Here is a 20,427-nt window from a genome sequence, read left to right as displayed (position 1 = left end):
CTCTACAGTAAGACCTGAACCATTCATCGGAGGTAGTCCTGAACTATTTATCGGAGGTAAATAAAGCTGAGGATAGCTTTGGAGTACTATGCCCTTACTTTTAAGTTCTATTTAATTTAATAGATTCTAATTGATTTTTGAAGTTTCATAAAATGTTAAGGAAACTGGACTAGACAAGATGTCCCGGTGCATTTGAGCAGAACCTGACCCTTGGCCTGTCCATGGGTCCCACGGGTCTTCCAGATTCAAACTGCTCGACGCGGGGCCATTCAAGCTGTTTAATTTAACTAGTCTGTCCAAATTCTAAAGTAAAGAAGAATAGAGAAATACTAATAAATATTTTCCTATACGGTATGCATGGCATGCATGGCTTTTTGAAAGCTTTTCTTTTTCCAAATTGTGATATAAACATAGTTGGGGGAGCTTGGTCAGGATGTGGTGATCGGGCCTCGGAATCTCACTTTGAGGATCCTATAACCGAAGCTGGAGTGGAGCTCTCTCCTCCCATTGAGGGGCCTTGATCGCTATCTTATAAGGTTACTAGCTTTGAAATTCCTTTCACCACTCAATTGTAATTTTTGGGGGTTGTTTGAGTTGGATTTCTTCTTGTTTTTTTTTATTTCCTCTTCCCTTCCAGGACTCTTTGTATTTGTATTGTTTGACCATTTCAATCTCATATTTTTGCTCAAAATTTTATGGGATTTTCAGGCTATATAGTTATTATCATGCATGTGTAGATAATGCTAAAAGTGGATTATCCATTTCTTAATTTTTTTAGGGTGTACGAATCAAAATTCCCCAAAAAATATTTACATATGTAAATCACACTTCATACATTTCGTTCATACAAATGCATATGCAAATAAAATACCATGATAAAGCTTTTACCATAAAAATATCTAATTCTTGGTAAAATAAAAAGGGATTATATACGATGAGACTATTTACCTTTGATATAAAGTGATCACAATTACTTACAATCATCCAATGTGAAATTTGATAGCTTAGATGTATCATGAAATTTGAAAAAATTTCTTTCATAATTTGAGCTTGAAGATCAAGATTAATGTGATCGTTTTATAACAAGGTATATAGTCCCATTCTAGACTTTCCCAAATAAAATCACAGCCGGGAAACATTCCCCTGCATTTGTTTTCGTACCGGAGCCGCCCATATTATGCAATCGACCTAATAAAACCCGTAGTCCCCATGACCCCGCGGCTCTCTTTCTCTCTCTCTCACTAAACCATCCCCTAGACTATGGCAGGCACCACAACGGCTCTCTCTCAGAAGCCCTCACAGAAGCTTAGAGACCTCATAGAAGCCCACACGGATTTGTGAGCTCTGTCAAACCCTAATGGAGTTCTCTCTCTCAGCTCTCTTTCTCTCTGTCTCTAGCCCTCACAGAAGCTCAGAAGGCCTGACAGAAGCTTAGAAGCATTATTTAGATGGATTTGTGAGCACTCTCAAACCCTAGCAGAGCTCTGTCTGTTTCCGTTCTTCACTTGAACCATAGAATATTGCACATAGGTATGTATTATGTTATTATGATCATTTTTTAATTCATTACAAGCCCTTATTTACATTTTTTTATGCTTACTCTGTGAACCCTAATTTAGAGCCCTAATGTATGAAACTTTGAAGCCCTAATTTTCAGATTTTTTCACAAAGGCTTTTTTATTAAATTTCATCCCAATTCCTTCATCCTCTCCCAAAATTTTCAATCCTTATTTTTTAATCCCCAATTTTTTAGCATCTTTGCACATATTGCGTATTTGAGGATATGTTGTATTGATTCCTTTCCAGTTTTGTATCATTATATTAATTCTTGTGATGAATTCGAGATCAATTCCTTTTTAAATATTTTTGTCCTTGTGACTTTTTGGCTTTTGTATTTTGTTTAATCATGAAGGACTTGCTTGGATATTGTGTTCTGTCCAATGGATTAAAAAAACGGATCGGTGACCCGGATCGAGCGCTCAAAAAATCGATCCGGAACGGTGAATCGACGATTCGGATCGAAAATTAGGTAAATCGGTCAGAATAAAGTTTCAACAAAATCCGAAAAAATTATTAAAATTCATTTTAAATATTTTTTTTTAGGAATTCAATAAGAAATGAGGGTACTCCATTAAGAATTTTCATGTTTTTGCATGAATATGCAAATATTAATATGTTCTTTCCCAGCATTAACTACTATTCAGCATTTAATTTACATCACACAAAAGGATAAACATAGAATTATCATGGAATAAATATATCAACATACATGGACTACAATAAAGAATAAAATTAGTAACATACGATCTAAAAATAAAATGATAGACGACGTTGTTGTTCTTCTTGGTCACTCTGGTGCCATTGATTGAATTCGTTTGACAATTCATTGATTCGATCTAAAAACGAATCATCGATATTATCAGGCGTCTGACTATTCCCAAATCCATGAGTGTTAGTTTTTGTTGTGTTCCCAATCCAAAATCCCCGAAGCTTGTCCATCATTCATGCTCACTTGCACTGTCGTGCTCATCCCTACACTGTTGTTGGGACTCGATATGTGAATAATATGGCTGGGATAGGGTGACCTCAGAATCATCATCTCTCTCATTTTCTCTTAGACCCCCTTCCCGCTCTCTTTCATTAGGTGCAATATTACCAACATCTCCGACGAATTGTGGATACGTTGGCTGGCTGCTTCCTCTTTCATGTTGCTTATCACTTTCTTCAAGATCTTCATCACCGATAGCCTCAAGGAATACTCTCTTGTGCAACACTAGCTCCTCCTCTTCTACTACCCATTGGTCTGCTGTGTCTGTGACAAATATTGTGTCTATGTCTATCGGCCCATAGTCTTCAAGCTTCCTTCTTATTTGTCGCTCTCGGAGGTTTAAATTATAATGAACGTAGACTAGTTTATGAAGCTTTTCAGAAGCGAGTCTATTCCTCCTAATAGTGTGCAACCATTGGAACGTACTCCAGTTGAGCTCACAGCCAGTAGCAGAACATGTCTGGAAGAGCACCTTAATTGCTATCCTCTTTAGGTGAGATGCATCAATACCATATATCTCCCACCATTCAGCTGAATTAAAATGCAAAAAGCATTGTAAGGGCAAGAACAATTCATAAGATTAAATATATGAATGAACAAAATATTAACGAGGGGATAACCTGGATCCATCATAGTTCGAAAATTCCTGGCAAGTCTAGTTCCGAAGGATCCTATAGCATCCCTATACATAGCAAGCTAAAATAAATATATTACGTTTTAGTGCATTATTCCTCACAAATATAACAACTCAATGAAGTTCTTACCCAAACATTAAATAATACCTCTTGTATCGTTGCTACTTGATTTCGATGGCTTCTCTCCAACTTTGCAATAATGTATCTGACCCCTTCCATAATCTTGTGGGGTTGTTCAGGTGTCAAATAGAAAAATTTTGGATTGAAGAAGAAACCTACAAAATATATAGGTAGAAAAATGCCATTTACAATTTCATAAAAAATGATTTAAAATGAAACATTGTAATGATATAAATATATATTTACCAGCATAATGAATTGGACGTCCAAATTTGGTGTTCCACCTCCTTTCTATAATCTCGATCACTTTGCTAGCAAAATTACACTTCTCCCCAATAGCTGATTTCGCCCTCTCAATACCTTCATAAAAGATACCCATGGTATCTTTCTTGTCAGCATCCACCATTATTAACATCGTGACCAAAGGGGCAGTGGCCTCTACTACATTAGAACATCGAGACCAGAACCGCCTATTTGAGATTATGTTGTCCACTTTTATACCGGTACTGGACTTTGAGAGGCGGTCATTTAACCACTCTTCATAGGTAAACAATCTCTTTAATGCACCTTCAGATTCTCGAATGGAGTCCACAGCTAATTAATCGGTCGCAAAGCGGGTTATGGCAGGCCTGATTATCTCTTTTTTCTTAGAGTGTTCTCTAAACATAAATAAAATTTTAGAGTGGTTGTATATAAATCTCAACACCAACCTTGCTTCCTCTAGAGTCTCCTTCACAATTTTGATCTCACCGATCTCTTCTAACATAAGATCGATGTTGTGTGCAGCACACGGGGTCCATACTAGATGCTTCCCCTTATCCATCAACTTGTTGCCCGCAGAAACACATGCAAGCACATTGTCCGTAATAAACTGGACTACATGCTTATCTCCCACCTCCTCCACTATCTGATCATATAGTCGTACGTAGAAGTTTGCATCCTTCTTCGTCCTTGATACGCCTATGCTAGATAAAAAAACTGTACCTTTTGGAGAATAGGCCAAGAAGTTTAAAAACTCATTTTTGCTAACTTTATTCAACCAACCATCACCCATGAGAGTAATGCCTGTCCTTGGCCAACTCTGTTTATATTTTTCAATCCACTTTTTAACTTCCTCCACCTCTTCATCTAATATTGGCCCACTGAGCTCATATGCCGTCAGGGGTTTTACCCCAGGCCCGACTCTCTAGATTGCACTGACCATAGGTGGAAAATATGGGCTATTGGCTGCATCAAACGGAATCCCTTTATCGTAGAACCATTTACCAACATATCTCCCCAACATGTTTCTTGTACCTTTAATCATGCCTTTTAGGGTCATCTGTTGTGACTTAGGCTTTGAGAGAAATGGATCTTTACGACCATGACCTGCAATACTGGAACTCCTAGGTAACCTAGAAACAATTTCTTCAACATCTGATTCTCCTTGATACATATTGCCACCAACCCCTCCATACATATTTGAGCTAGGCCCGCCATACATACTCGAGCTGGGCCCGCCATGCATATCTGAGCTAGGCCCACCATGTATGTTTGAGCTAGACCCACAGGGCATTCTAAACCCACGTTCCCTCTGATATTGTTCATGTAAACTCAATCTTGTGGCCATGTCCAGCTCATTATTATATTGCTCTTCTAGATCATTCATGCTTGATGGCGTCTATAAACTAGCTATCTCCTCATTCATCTTATGTTGACAATTTTTTTACCTTTATTAGCATTAAGAATTGTCGCCATCTGTTTTTTTACATTACTAGGGACACTAGTGCATGCAGAAACTTCTCCCTTAACCCCTGCCAAGTGTTGTTTGAACCTATGTACCCCACTACTTATCACTATTTGACAGTAATTACACATAATTTTGTCTTTTTTGTTGGGATCAAGTCTGACCCCATGTTGCCATGTAGAGTTTTCTGCAGATCTTGACATGATTCAACTGTTTTAAGATGTAAAAAGTATAAAATTAACCTGACAGTTCAAAAAAAAAAATAATCACCATGTGTAGTGATAATATGTTGCGGTAGTTCATGTAGTCATATTTGTTGTTATTTGTTATTGCAAAATACCTCTATTGACAATAATATTTTCGTACATATCAATTACAAACATTCAGGATAATATAATATAAAATGCAAGCTCCAAACATGGCTACAACTCAATTATCAAGAACATACATTTTTTGCATTAAAAAATTAATAATAAAAACAATTCTTCACAGAGCCAGCTAACATCAGTCATTCTAATTAAACAACGGATGAACAATAGATAAAAAAAATACAGTTTTGCATTAAAAATATAATAACATACATTTTTTTACATAAATAATCTATCAACATACAATTTTTTCAACAAAAACTTTAACAATAAAAATTTAAAATATGGTTTAATACCTCATGATAATTAAAACCTTGTCACGATTTTCACATCTTTTCGGAAAATCATCATTTTTCAAAAAATTCGATCATGGAAAAAAAAAAAGTACAGCAAACTCAAACCATAAAAATTGAAAATTGGGTTTAATACGTCATGATAATCAAAACCTTATCATGATTTTCACATCTTTTCGGAAAATCATCATTTTTCAAAAAATTCGATCATGGATAAAAAGAAATAATAATAAAAAAAGTACAGCAAATTTTCAAAAAATTCGATCATGGATTACCAAAAAAATTCGATCATGGATTAAAAAAAAAATTAAAGAATTTTCAAAAAATTCGATCATGGATTGAAAAAAAAAAATCACAAATTTTAAAAAAATTCGATCATGGATTACAAAAAAAAATTCGATCATGGATATTAAAAAAAATCACAAATTTTCAAAAAATTCAATCATGGATTACAAAAAATTCGATCATGGATTACAAAAAATTCGATCATGGATTACAAAAAATTCGATCATGGATTACATAAAATTCGATTATGGATTACAAAAAAAAACAAAAAATTCGATCGTGGATTACAAAAAAAGAAAAAAACAATTCGATCATGGATTACAAAAAATTCAATCATGGATTACAAAAAACTCTATCATGGGTTACAAAAAAAACAAAAAACAAAATATTCGATCATGGATTACAAAAAAAAGAAGAAACATTTCGATCGTGGATTACAAAAAATTCGATCAAGGATTACAAAAAATTCTATTCTTCACAGAGCCATCTTACATAAGCCATTTTAACTCAAAAATCCACCTCTAAGTGAATAAATTACATCCAATTGAGTACATTTTCTGATAAACAACAATATACGAAATCAAAACCCTAAATTTTGAACATATTATTTCTAATATATCATGAAAAAAAAAATCAAAAGGCGGAAAAAAAAAAAAAAAAACAGCAAAAATTTGGTTCCGCAGACATCTATGTGTTCATCTAAAATTTCATGCTGTAATTGACCAAATTACATAAAATTGAATATGTTAAATCATAATAGACACAATAAAGATTAAAAACCCTACAAATTGAACTCATTATCTTCAAAATATGTAGCGAAATTAATCATATGGCGGAAAAAAAAAAAAACCCAAACTTCTTACCTGGTTTTGTGAATCGGAGCCTTCAATCTCCGAAGAACTCTGTTTTTCTCAACGATTATCACAAATTAGTAACATAAGGTTTTGATGACCAACTTTACGATCAAAATGCCTATAAATTTTGAAAGATTCATGCCCTATTTGGCATGAAACACAAGGAAAGGCGGAAACCCTAAAAATGCAAGTTTCGTGATCCAAAAACACCAAATTTCTCAACCATTCAATCCGTGTAAAAGCTTAATAAAGCTGTTTAAAGCTTGCAAATTAGATCACATGTCAAAAAAAACAAGAAAAATGATCAAAAAATGACAAATTTCGAAGAATCCCGTGAAGAACACTGTGCAACCCGTGTTCTTCACGGGACTCGCCGATTCCGTACAATGAATCGGCGAGTCACTGTGCAGAATCGTCCGGTTCTCTCTAGAACCGGACGATTCCTTATTGTTTTAGCGATTCGAGCCGTCCATGACGATTCCCGAGTCGAACCGGTCGAGTCCGGTTCGACTCGGCGTTTTTTTAAACACTGGTTCCGTCTTTGCAATTATCTGAAGGGGCACATTAGCGACTGGGTCTCACAGATTAATTCCTTTTTGTTTACAGATGCTGATACCATTCGTTGGACTGATTGCTAGACATAGAGGTTAGGGTTTTTAATCCCAAGCATTTTGAGTCTAGCGATGGTAATATCTTGTTTTGATCAAGAATGATGTAGAGCATGGCCTTTGCCCCTAAACCCCACCACCTGCCCCTCAACCCCCAAAGTCTTGAAATTGGATCAGTCATTTCCACAAAATTTTCATATTCTCTAATTATCCACTAAGCATATAATCACATAACTTGCACTCCATCTTATTCTCTGTGATATCCTGGTTATGATATTATCACCATAGCTGGTAACCCCAGCATGGAAGCCAAAATCCATTTCCTCATATTGATTGTTAGGCTTTCCACTCAAACCAAATTTCATTTCTTAACTTATTTGGGCAGGCATACCTTAAATTTCCTCTGCTTTGTGGGTTCTTGCCAGTAGAATGGTGCCTCTTGCATGTCAAGCTCATTGCTCCATGATTTGTTTGAATCTCATTACTTCAAGAGCAGTGAATATAACTCATTTTTGTTTTCCTTGTTCATCTTTTTCTCTTAAAGTTGTTCTCCATGTTCTCTTAGAAGATTGCATACTAATTTTTATCTCTTTATTGAGAAAATATGATGTTTTATGGAATTTCCATTTTTAGTTCGACTGTGTTTTATGAAAACAAATGATTTGCTTATCAAAGGGCAAGTTATGTAGTGGTAGTGGGTTTTCTTTTTTTCGTAAGAGATTTTGAGATTGAAATATATGCAATTCTCTCATCTCTCTACAGGCGATCCATATATTATTTGGACAGGATTGTTCACTCTCATCAACGCAGTGTTGGTTCTGGGATGAGAGATGTTATTATGTGTTTTACTTATTTGCACAAGACTGTTCTCTCTCTCCTGTCAAATGGAGTTTGCTTAATTATGGATGAATGCTAGTACTGGTTGAATTTTTCTTTTTTTATTGTCACCTTAATAAAACGAATTGCCCATTCCATTTAGAAGAACACTAGCAGGATTATGTGCGTTGTACGTAAAAATGAAATAAGCGATCACATAAATATGCAATAGATAAATTTAATTTTCAAGATTTTGAAATGAGTATTGATCTACATTATTTTTGGATCTTTAAATTTTATTATTAGGGGTAAAAATATATTTTTTGGCCACCATAAGCATTTCGGACACCTAAACATCCTTTTGAGGTGGATTTTTTAGGTGCACATTACTTCTACAGTATAAGGTTGACACCTTATATAAACCACTCTCAAATGAAAATATCAACCTTTCTCAATGGGAAAAAATACAGAACTGAAAGACTCATGGCTCTAAACAATCAAATTAGAGCCTACATCAAAATTTTCACTAGAAGAGGTTGACTTGATGACCAAATATCCTCAAGTTGATCATCTTGACATCATGATGCATGGACATGAGAAAAAAATGGATTTCAAGTTTTGGAAATAGTGTATTTCGTAATGCATTTTTGGACCGTCAATTTTCAAGATTTTCAAGTTTTCATAGACTTGTCGATCTGCACTATGTTTGAAGCTTTAAATTTTAAAAATAAAGATGAAAATATATTTTAAGGCTATCACAAAGATTTTCCGTATGAAAGCCACATTTCCCAACATTATTTGAATGTAGCTCTAATTTGATTGTTTAGAGCCTAGGCTCTATACAAACCGCACCCATATAGTTAATGTGCAACAATTATTAGAATATATAAAATCTCATGTCAATAACCATGAAAATATATATACTTTGAAATAAAGATATGAAGGCCATTCAAAATATGTGTTTATTCCCAAAAAAATCAATATGCACCATCGCAAAGGGAAAGTGCGTATTAATCGAACTATGATAGAACCATCGACAAAACAATTTATAATTTTGACCCTAGCATAGACTTCAAGCTACTCTAGATCATCTATCAATGGGATTTCCCTTAAAAATTGATTCATGTATGAAATTTAAAAGCCTTAAAAATTCATAACTAGGATATTTAAAATATTTTAAAATCTTTTGCTATCTAAAATTACATTTAGAAAGGAAAGCATGAAGCCATGGGACAAAAAATGTGTTGATAATAATTCTTAATAAATTTGAAAATGTGAAATTAAAAATCTATTAATTAGTCATAAATTATTTCTAAAGCATTAATTTTGCATTTTAAAAAAATCATTAATTACTGAAGTTAAAAAAATTGGCTTCCTTTTTCGTAGTTAGCATAATTAATTTCAAATAGTAAAAATTATAATATAAAATTAATCAAAAATATTTGCCATAGCTTGGGTTTCAAGTTGAATTGAATTACAATCACCTACTGGTTCAAAGGTCTTAAACAAGTCTTGATTGTTAGTCACATGAATGGTAGCGTTAGTATCGACCTACCATCCATTATCTTTATCGATCATGATTACTTCCGTGAGCATTGATACAAAATTTTCATCAGTGGTCATGTTCACTTGGTTGCTAGACCTTTAGGGCCTTTTCCAATGCCGACACTCTCTTGAATAGTATCCCGATATTTTACATACATAACAAGAGGTTTTCCTTTTATTTTTGTTGGCATTAAACTTTTGGTGCTTATAATTTTCATTATGAGACTTTAGAAAATAAAGGCTTCTTGTTATTGAGCACTTGATTTTTTCTCAACAAGGTGTGTTTTAGTATGAAAATTTGTTGTTTCATCTTTCTTTTCCTGAAGTCTATTCTCTTCTTCAATTCGAAGAAATCTTTGAAGTTGAATCAAATCAAAGTTTACTTTCTTATGTTTCATTTTATTTTGATACTCTTTCCAATATGAGGATAGCTTGTGAATAATAACGCCTATTAGAAAATATTCATCTAATGAAATTTCACAATCTTTAAGTTCAGTTATTACAAAGCATTGGCTTGTTTCCATTGAATTCAAAGTCTAGAAAATTAACAACAAGAAACATTTTCTTAGCAGATTCTTCAGTGAGGTAATTAGTTTCAAGAGGCTTCCACAATGCTCTCGCTGTGGCAACAAATGCATACATGTCATAGGTCGGATCCGCCAAAGCGTTGAAGATGTGACCTTTGCAAATATAGTCATCCTTCATCCATATTTTGTATACTTGAGTTTGTTAAGTAATCGAGTCATGAGATGGTGGTTGTGGTACAAGTTTAGATTCAATGACTATGTAAGCCACCTTGAGTATAGTAAGTAGAGAGATGACCTTTTGTTGCAATCTCTTAAAATCATGGTGCATGACTTTCAAGGAAATTACGACAATCTCGTTGTTTTTACTCATTAATATCGTCTTGAATTGATGAAAAATTGTTCGGTGAAACAGGGGCGAAAAGTAGTACAAATTTGAAAAAAAAACAAAGGCTTGATTTTTTTTTTGTTTTTTAGCACGCAAGAGCACTATCTCAAGGTGATATTTGTCTCCTTTCGATGCAGTATTTGGTTTGCATAAAAAGAGCAAGTTTTCTCAGAATACAAGAAACAGAGAGGTTTATTTTGATGCTTTATGCTCTATGCATCCGAGCTTAGAAACCTACAATAGACACCAAAGTCTAGAATGGTTTATAGAGAGCGTGAAAAACGAGTGGAAAGAGAGAGAGAGAGAGAGAGAGATGAGCTTGTTGGCTTTGCTGCTTAGAATTACAAAGAATGGTGTGTTATTGAGAGGTTCAAAAATGTATTCTAAGTGCCTAACTCGTATAGGATGGAGGGCTTTTATTATAAAGCACCAAGAGGCTGTTTACTCAGTGTAGTAGTGGTTAAATGCACAACCAACAACTATAAATTAAATATAGTTGTTCATTTAATATAGTGGGTGGTTATGTGCACCACTGCTACAAGTTAAATGCACTTGATAGTTGTTACTTGCCTCTATTTCATTTAACGGCTAATTACCAAACCATTGAAGGCACGATTACTGAGTTAGAAAAAGATAAAGACAAACAATACCACCGAACACATACACCTATGCTAAACTCCCTCTTCCATTTTCTCCACCGACCTACATTTTCTCCACCCTGACCTCATGCATTTAATTCAACGTCCCATATGATGCCAATTATTGCTATGTTTATATCCGTAGTATTCAACCAGTTCATATGAACCAATTATTGCTATGTTTGTATCTTTAGTTGTTGGGAAATGGAACACGCGCAGGAACCATAGCGCGAATGGAGCCTGGGATCGGCCCATGGATGAATCTGCCTAACTTGGGAGCACCTCTTAAAGCTTCAAAAATACAGATAAATAGATCTACGAAAACTTGAAAATCTTAAAAATTGACAGTCCAAAAATGCGTTACAAAATACCCTATTTTCATAACTTGAAATCCTTTTTTTTTTTTTTTCATGTTTATACATCTTGATGTCAAGATGATCAATTTAAAAATATTTGAACATGAAAACAACTTCTTCTAGAAAAATTTTGAAGTAGGCTCAAATTTGATTGTTTAGAGCCTCGGCCCTATATAAACTTTTCCCTTATTTTATTTTGATTAGACAGCATCCCTATCAAAATAGTTTCCTTTAAAAATTTGAGAAATCTGTAATCCATTTTTTAGCATTATCTACACATGCACAATAAGAACTCTATAGGAAATCCCATAAACATTTGAAAAAAAAATGAGATTGAAGCATTACAATAAGAACTCTATAGGAAATCCCATAAAAAATTGAGGAAAAAAGTGAGATTGAAGCATTATGATAACTGAAATATGGAATCGTCTCCATGTGGCGGTCGTTGGCCAGAAATTTGGCAAAGGGTCTGGTTCTGCTCAAATACAGCGGAATATCTAGCCTAGTCCAGTTTTCTCAACATTTTAGGAAACTTCAAAAATCAATTACAATGGAACTTAAAAGTAAGGGAAAAGTATGCCACAGTAGAGTTGACTGTGGTATATGGTACTCCAAGGCTTCCTCACCTTTGTTTACCTCCGATGAGTGGTTCAAGACTAACTTGTGAGTGGCTCACAGGGACATTCACATTGGACATTGCATAAAAGGTAATTTCATCTACATAAATATCATATTTCTATTGATTTTCAATTTTATTTTCAATCTAATTTATTCATTATTCAATTTGTATATGAAATGAAATATCAGATTTCTAATTTCAATTGAATAGTTAATAGAATTTGATATTTCTGTCTCATTAAGAATTTGATATTCCATCTAATTTTCAATAGATTTTGAAATATGTTTAGATGTTGAATGTAGCCCGGAGCAATGTCCTTCGGTATGGTATACTCTTCCCGATAGTAAATTATAAATGAGATAATCACAAATGAAAGTAACAGATGGGAGGGAATGTGCAGGAGAGGCTAGGTACCATACTCGTTTTAATGGTGCATGATGCTGCGAATTTCAAAAATTCAAAAGAACAGTAGGTCAGAAGACTCAGAACTATTGAGAATACATGATGGCGATACTTTGTAGTTCCTGGTGAATGTCCATCACCTCAACCAATAAGTTCATCTCCACCATCCTCTCTTGAGAAAGGAAAGTGGATTGCTCCATCAGTATGGCACATCGTGTATTGGTCTGCTTTCCCAATAAGATATTCCCAAAACGTGCAACGATGACCACTGCAAATTATTGAAAGTGGTAGGAAACAGAAAAAATGGAAGAAAGAAAACAAAAAGATGTAATGTGATAGTGTCACGCATTATACATCCATGTTACAATGAGAGAATGAGTATGATAACCAATATAAAAGAAGTTCCTTACATCAGATACTGCAAACATGGATCCATATTATATCACCATTTCCCATGTCAAGAGCTCAACCTTACTAAGCAAACCGGGGACCTCAAACTACACCTGATCAACGAAATTCCCAACATGCAAAACATCGAGAGAACACGGCAAATGATGATTCAGAGACCTACCACCTAACCCGCATCCCATTGCAGAACAACCCAAAATGAAAATGTGGTTGCAGAGCAACCGGTGTGAAAGAAATCCTATCATGTCTAAGAGCAGTATAACTGACCTTAGAGGCCCTTCTACAGAAGAACTTCCCTGTTGAAAATCCAGCTGAAAGGAACTGTTGTGGCTTGCTTTGCCCGACTTTGGGCTCTCTCTTCCAGCCTCCGAAACCTTGGAGCCAAGCCACACACAAAATCTTGGGCCTTCTGCCCCTCCCCAGAAAGACCCGTTAGCTTCTCAACATTCCATCGATTAACCAGGAATTCTAGTATATCTGTATAATCCTTAGCTGTATAAACCCCCAACCTCTGAGCAACAGACGAGAAATGCTCAAAGAGGTTGTCATCTTGCCCATCATACATCAAATGAGCAGGCATGGATATCTTCTTCTTCATCATGTCAGCAAATGCCAAGACTGTGCCATCAGGGTCAATCTCAAAGAGCTTCTCCACGATCTTGGTGTAGGCAGTCTCATGGCGCCTTTCATCAGCAGCAATGATTCCACAGATCTGAGCTAGCTTCATGTCACCATAGTCCTTTGCGTGCCTTGCAGTGTTACCATGCGATACGAAGGTCGCCCTCTCCTGGAAAGATGTGTAAATAAAGCCAAGGTAGGGGCTGTTCTCTGTGCGTGGATCCTAGAAAATGCGAGAAGAATGAAAATCAAAGAGGCGAGAAGAATGGAATAAAGAGGACCAAGGTGAAAAGGAAGAATGAAAAATTAAAGGGAGAGAGGAAACATGAGATTCAACATAGAAGTCGTTTTACATCAAAAATCCAAGTAGATTCTTCTAGAAACAAGTATTACCAAATTATCCATGGGAAAGTACACCATAATCAAGATCCCTAGGGAATATTACGAGTCTCAAATCACAGAAAATTATGGTCGTCACCAACTGATGAAATGATGGATGCTGGTGGAAAGGGAATGACCTACTCTGATGGATCCCAGCCTCTCCAGCACCATCCATTGGTGCACTCGACAGTGATGATTGAAGACCCAATGGATAACAATTTCCATACTTGAGTGTTAGAATAATTTTCTCAATATCAAATATATTCAATTTTTTACCAAAACATAGTGAATCTCAGTCTCTTTTAGTTTTTGTCTGAAATGAAAATTTCTGAATAATTGTTACTTTCATTCCAAATAATTCTCAGCAAAATGGACAAATTAGCACCCGAAGCATAGACAAAGATAAATTTCAGAAGGAAAATGGTTATATAGGACGACAGGCCTATATTTTAACATAAGCCACTTTGGAAAGTAGAGGTCTAATGGACCTCTTTGGCACACATATAGATTTGCATTTAGGAGATCAAATTTTAAAAAAGAAGAAAAATGAATTTGCACAACAAGAATGGGGGAAAATCAATTCCTTCATTTTCGATGACCATAGGCTGTCTATTTCAAAAATGATAGATCAAGGCCTTCAAGATCTCAAAATATATTTTTTTTCATGGAATTGTTTATTTTTCAAACCAAAGGCGTGAAAAATTTCTGCCAAAAAAAATCCCTCAGGCCAGTAGTTCTAGAGGTCAACTTAAATTGTAGCTAAACCTGTTGTCTTTTATAGAAGTGACTCGCACTTCAAAAATATAGCACTTTCTTTTGTTAATAATACAAAATTATGTTTGTCTGGACTGATACACATACTGATTAAGGAGAGGTAACAAGATGTCCCTACCACTACGCTACATGGCCAAACCCCACTTAATGAAATTTTCTGATGACCATCAAAAAAGGTAAATGAAAGGAAGAAAACCAATGAAATCCAAAGACTGAAGCTTGGTTTGAAGAGCATCAATAGTATGACGACATAGAGAACAACCAAAATGATAATCAGCCAAAATTCTCAACAAAGCAAGTTTGACATAGCAATATACCCAACACAATTTAAAATTTCCCAAAGAAGAATTGACATAAATCATGGGACAACCATTCAACATTTCAAGCTTATTAGTTTGAAAATTCAACAAATGAATAAAATAAACAGATTCGAACCAAATTAAAGCATCTAACTTCTGTAGAAGTAATAAAGCAGGATCATTTGCTTAAAGTCTAGACAATAAGGCTTTTTATTTGCTTATATTTACAACCAGTTTTCTTGAAAGATAAAAGGAACCAACAAAAATGAATGAGAAAACAAAACAAACCAAAATAAATTCTATATAATAAGTATCTGCTCCATGTTTCAAGGACCATTTGAGAAACAAATACTAAAAATTGCAGTTTTGAGTTCTTCGTATCAACAGTGAGCTAATGAGATCCAAACCCATAGTTCAAGCAATCAACAAAACCAAAAGAAGGCAAAATAAAATCTTGATGTATGCAGTAATAACTTTGAAGCTCACCATTCCTGATCCAATAAGATACTGAATCGTCTTTTCGATCTGCCTCATATCCACTCTCCCACTCAAGTAGAGGTACTTGTTTAGAAGGTCACCATGCCTGTTTTCCTCAGCAGTCCAGGCCCTGGTCCAAACTGCCCAAGAAGTTGGACTTGCCCCAGTTTCATCACGAACACCATCAAGGGTATTGAGCATTGTCTGATAGGTGGGCAAAGCTTCCTCAGTGATCATATCTCCAACCAAACAAACAAAGTAATCATCTGGGATTTCCTCAGCCCGCTTCCTTAGTTCCCTCACTTCATCGAGAAAACCCTCGGAAGAAGGGTCAGGCAAGAAATCCTGAGGCTGCCATGACTTCTCTACAGCTTTCAGGTGGACCAAGATATGGTGCTCTGCCCAATCCTCCAAGGATTTAAAGATCTCAATTTTTTCTGGAGGCATCGAATGGGTCACTTGAACATGCACTTCTCGAGGGCTGAGGTGCTTCCTAAGACTGTCAATCTCCCTGCTCAAAAAAGAACCTCATATTATCATCAAACACAGGTCAAAAGACTGAACAAACGTTTTAGAAGAAAAAGTTCTTATTTGATCCATCAATATATTATCTATAAACTATAAACACTTCAATAAGAATGATGAACAAAATAAATACCAATATCCCCGAAAAAACCAGATCGTTATCCATCAAAAATCCAGATTGAATTCAATTTTTTTTCTTTTCAAACAAGAGAAATCACTTAAATAGTTTCTGCTCCTTATGTTCTTGAAATTAAGAATTATCTCATAAAAGACTATAAAACAAACACGAAAAACACCAACTTTTGCATATTCTCACATCCAATTACAAAAATGTGAATCAGAAATTCACAGTCAAAAAGTAAAATAAAATAAAACTCTACATAATCTATTATTAGGAAAAGTAAATCTCCCCAAGCTCTCATACAAAATCGAGGTTTGAATATAATCCATAAACCATCATTTTGAAGGGAAAAACTTTGAAGGAGAAAAGACAGAGAACAAAAAGAACAAGGTATGCTTTCTCAGTAGACTTTATTCAAACCCTCAATCCATATAACACCGCTTTTCGCAATAAAATAGATGAAAGCATGAAGTACCAAAAGCACACCAGGAGAAACAGTTCCTCAAAATCTTGCATGCAAAACCACCTAAAACAATTTGCATGCCTTAGCTTCTCAAAAGAGAAATACAAAGAAAAACAAACCCATACTTCCTCAAATTATGTCATCCAAATTTGGAAACATCATATGGCGACACTTAATTAAATCTTTACACAATATTGAGCATAGTCTAATTGAATGTTTACGTTATACTGAGCATAGTTCCAACACATATTGCCTATACACCATTACTTCTCAGAGGTGTAGAGAAAGAGAGATAGTGTGACTAGACATTCTCAAAGATTTTAACCGCAACTATCAAATGCATGACAGGCAAAATCTAGAAAGAAAAAATGATCCTCATCACAAACCCTTCCATAAAATCAACATCCGAACAAAATTGTACAACAATGAGATGAGGAACAATCTTAACAATGAGCAAATTAATCTCCAATCCCTCAATGGATCGACTCAAAATGCAATTAAAAACACCAAACCATTCTACACATTGATTCCAACTCAAAACCTCCCCAATAAGTAAATCAGAGCTCCAATAGAGCGAAGAAAGAAATGAGAGAACCCAATTAAATAGAAGAAAAGAATTGAGAGAACCCAATTAAAGCTCAGATAACCCATAAACCAAAATCTCAGAGGAACAATCAAAAAAATTGAGAGAGAGAGGGAAAAAAAAAACCAAAAACTCCAATAGGGCTTTCCTTTTCCAGCTATCAAGAAACAACATGCAAAAGGTAAAAACAATTAGGAGAAGGAGAAGAAAGAAGACTTACTTGGATTTTGGTGGAAGAGTGGCGGTCATGAAGAAACGAGCAGATCCAGGCCTTGAGCGCTGAAGCCCTAGACTTGGGAAAGAGGATTGTGAAGGAAGCGAAAGCTTCAAAGCCATATCTCCCTAAATGCACAAATAATCACGGAATCTAGAAAGAGAGAAATATTTAGAGAGAGAAAGAGGGGAGAAAATCAAGAGAGAAGGAAATAGCAGGAATAAGGAGCAAAGCTCTGGAAAGAGATCAGGAAATGTAGAGGTAGAGAGAGAGAGAGAAGGGAAATATTTTAGAGAGAGAAAGGTAGGTGGGAGAGAGAGAAATAAGGCCTTATGCCTGCGACGCACACGAGAAGAGCTTCACACTCGGCAAAATGCATGAATGGGGGTGTTGAGCCATGTATAGGAAGTGGCCCTATTTCTCTCTCCACCACTCTCTCTCTCTCTCTCTCTCTCTCTCTCTGTCTCATCGTCCTCTCCACTTGTTCAAATGGAGGGAACGACGTCGTGACACGTGGCATAACCAGCTATGCCCTCACTCAAACACCGTGAGCGGGCGCCACTAGATTTCACGGCCCCCTCCCGCACCAGCCGGGAGAGATCCAGTTTTTCTCTCTCTATCCTTCATTTTTTTTTTTTCCCTCTAACCCTTTTATCTCTCCACCCGGTGGTCGCAACCTTAAACAATACGTATCTCCAAATTTTATCATAATATATAATTTTGACGTATAATTTTGACGTAAAAGAATCTTAAAATTATCCAAAAATCTATTTTTATATCTAATTATAAAATTTTAAACTTTAATAATCGTTAAAATCGAATATATCTATAAAGATATGAAAATCTTGAAAATATTCAAAATCTTTTTTATATATATATTCATATTCAATTAGAGGGTTTTTTAATATTAAAAAAAAAAAAAAAACTTGATAGCTTTTTTAAGAGTATCTTTAATTCTACATTTTAAAGTTACAATCTTATATAAACTTTTTTATTTATTTATTTTTTACATGTGATAGAAAACTGAGTTTTTTAAGTCCTTGTAACTTTTCGTTTACATAATTCGCTCTAATTTACTTGTTTTTCTCTTTCTTTTGAAATAGTACTTATATTTACAAGTTTTTTTTTCTCTTGGGTTGCCTGCTTTCTTTTCTTTCTCTCTCTAAATAGGAATATTTGGGAAGAATAAACCTTCGTCGATAAAATTAAGGAGGTTAATTTGTTTAATGTGAGTTTATTGAAGTTTAAACAAAGAGGTAGGAAAGTGCAGTGGGTTTTGGTCCTTTTAGAACAATGCAAAACCGGTGGCAGTTTCTCAAAACCGGACAATATTACCCTCCTTGTTTTAATGTAAAATACATGAGCCTTTCCCTTTCATCATATTGAGTTGAACAACACAATCAAGGACTAACTCTCAGCAAAGAAAATGGTCATATATTATCTGATGGGATCATTTTTGTCGGGACTCGTTTGTAATTCATCTATATTGAAAATACAGCTATTATTTTAAATTTTTTTATCACATTGGCTTTCATTTAATAATATTATGTGAAATGTATTGCTAAATATCCTATTATTGTTAAAGTTTTGCTTTACAATAAAAAGCTATTAAAGCCCACTAATAGAAGGGAAAGGTTTTTATACTTCCCCTACACGATAGTAGATCTTTGATCAATTTTGATGAAGTGAGTCATTCTTCATTTGATCTTAGATGCGACATCTCATAATATTTTATTTTTAAATTTTTTATACAAATTTTATGAATATAAAATTTGATACTTGCCATTTTCTCATTGGGGCGCACAAACAAAAAATATTAAAAATTATTTTTTAATAAAATATAATGACGAAAATACTCTTTGAAAGTTTCAAAGGTATTTTGATCATTGTATTTTATTGAAAATATTATTTTAATATATTTTTACAAATGCATATTTACACCCAAAATTTGATGTGAAAATAATTTATATAAAAAATATTAAAAATAAAACAATGTAGAGACATGACATTGTAATTGGGGCATTCTTAGTCCTCTATTCATAATGGACGATTGGATAAAGGGAAGTATATAAGCTTTATATTGTAGGGGAAGCATAAAAGCCTTGGACGATTGGATAAGGGGAAGTATATAAGCTTTATATTGTAGGGAAAGCATAGAAAGCTTGTCCTTAATAAAAGTAAAACAAAATTTAAAAATTTCAGTTTTTGAAATGACCACAGTAGAAATATTGTTCTTTCTTTTTTAGAGGAAAATATAACAAGATATAAAAGTGTATATTGTATGTAACATATTGCATGTAACAAGATAGGAAAGTGTATATTAAACCATTGTATTATCATTATATATATAGAATGATAGAAACGCCACACGAATTAGTGTGTGGGACAAAATTATTTTCTAAAAAAAGTCTCTCTATCCCTCTCAATTTCGTTTTGATGATATTAGTGCTCTTTACATGACACTTAATCATGTTTTTCATTTACAAACAAAGCACATTGAGTTAAACCATAAGTGAAAATGTTGCTCTTGGATTACTTATCACTCATTCAAATGCCTCCCATCCAAGTTTAAGAGGGAGTAATAGAAACCAAATTAAATATTTCAGTTTTTGGAAAGGCAACAAAAGAAATATTGCTCTTTCCTTTTTATATGAGTATCAAACAAGATAGAAAAGTGTATATTGTAGGTAAATGTACATTACAGCTTTGCAATATATATACAATGAAAGAACCACCCCCAAAAAATGATGTGTAGGGTAAAATTATTTTCTCAAATAAAAATTCTCTCTAAAATTCTTTATCTATATGTGAAAATTATTTTTATTTTCATATTTAATTG

The 20,427-nt window shown here is 34.4% G+C and overlaps 1 protein-coding gene and 2 long non-coding RNA genes across 3 annotated transcripts; 2 read left to right on the top strand and 1 right to left on the bottom strand.

Moving 5' to 3' along the window:
- Positions 1-1,114: 1,114 nt before the first annotated feature.
- On the top strand, positions 1,115-10,698 carry LOC148780339 (uncharacterized). Its single transcript, XR_016041283.1, has 2 exons — positions 1,115-1,530; positions 10,371-10,698. It is a non-coding gene; the product is annotated as an uncharacterized LOC148780339 (long non-coding RNA).
- Positions 1,802-8,366, top strand: LOC148780340 (uncharacterized). The gene is made up of 2 exons (XR_016041284.1): positions 1,802-2,029; positions 8,200-8,366. It is a non-coding gene; the product is annotated as an uncharacterized LOC148780340 (long non-coding RNA).
- Positions 10,699-13,086: 2,388 nt separating the features above from the next.
- LOC18424109 (stearoyl-[acyl-carrier-protein] 9-desaturase, chloroplastic) lies at positions 13,087-17,958 on the bottom strand. Its single transcript, XM_006828703.4, has 3 exons — positions 17,595-17,958; positions 15,692-16,193; positions 13,087-13,974 (listed from the first exon to the last, which is right to left on the bottom strand). Exons 1-3 carry the CDS (start codon positions 17,708-17,710, stop codon positions 13,414-13,416), a joined length of 1,179 nt encoding a protein of 392 aa, XP_006828766.1. The 5' UTR covers positions 17,711-17,958; the 3' UTR covers positions 13,087-13,413.
- Positions 17,959-20,427: the final 2,469 nt, after the last annotated feature.

This window comes from Amborella trichopoda, chromosome 9 (genome assembly GCF_054954075.1).
Source record: "Amborella trichopoda isolate Santa Cruz 75 chromosome 9, AtrichopodaSantaCruz75HAP2 v2.0, whole genome shotgun sequence".
Lineage (NCBI taxonomy): Eukaryota > Viridiplantae > Streptophyta > Magnoliopsida > Amborellales > Amborellaceae > Amborella > Amborella trichopoda.
Note: the sequence above shows the minus strand (reverse complement) of the source record. Positions and strands in the feature narration are given on the sequence as shown.

Excerpts from the sequence above, each read along its gene's own strand:
- LOC18424109 (XM_006828703.4), bottom strand. The coding sequence starts at position 17,710 with ATGGCTTTGAAGCTTTCGCTTCCTTCACAATCCTCTTTCCCAAGTCTA. Across the intron at positions 16,194-17,594 it reads ACTCTTCCACCAAAATCCAA|GGAGATTGACAGTCTTAGGA; the intron begins GTAAGTCTTCTT and ends TTTTTTGAGCAG. Across the intron at positions 13,975-15,691 it reads ATCTTATTGGATCAGGAATG|GATCCACGCACAGAGAACAG; the intron begins GTGAGCTTCAAA and ends CGCATTTTCTAG.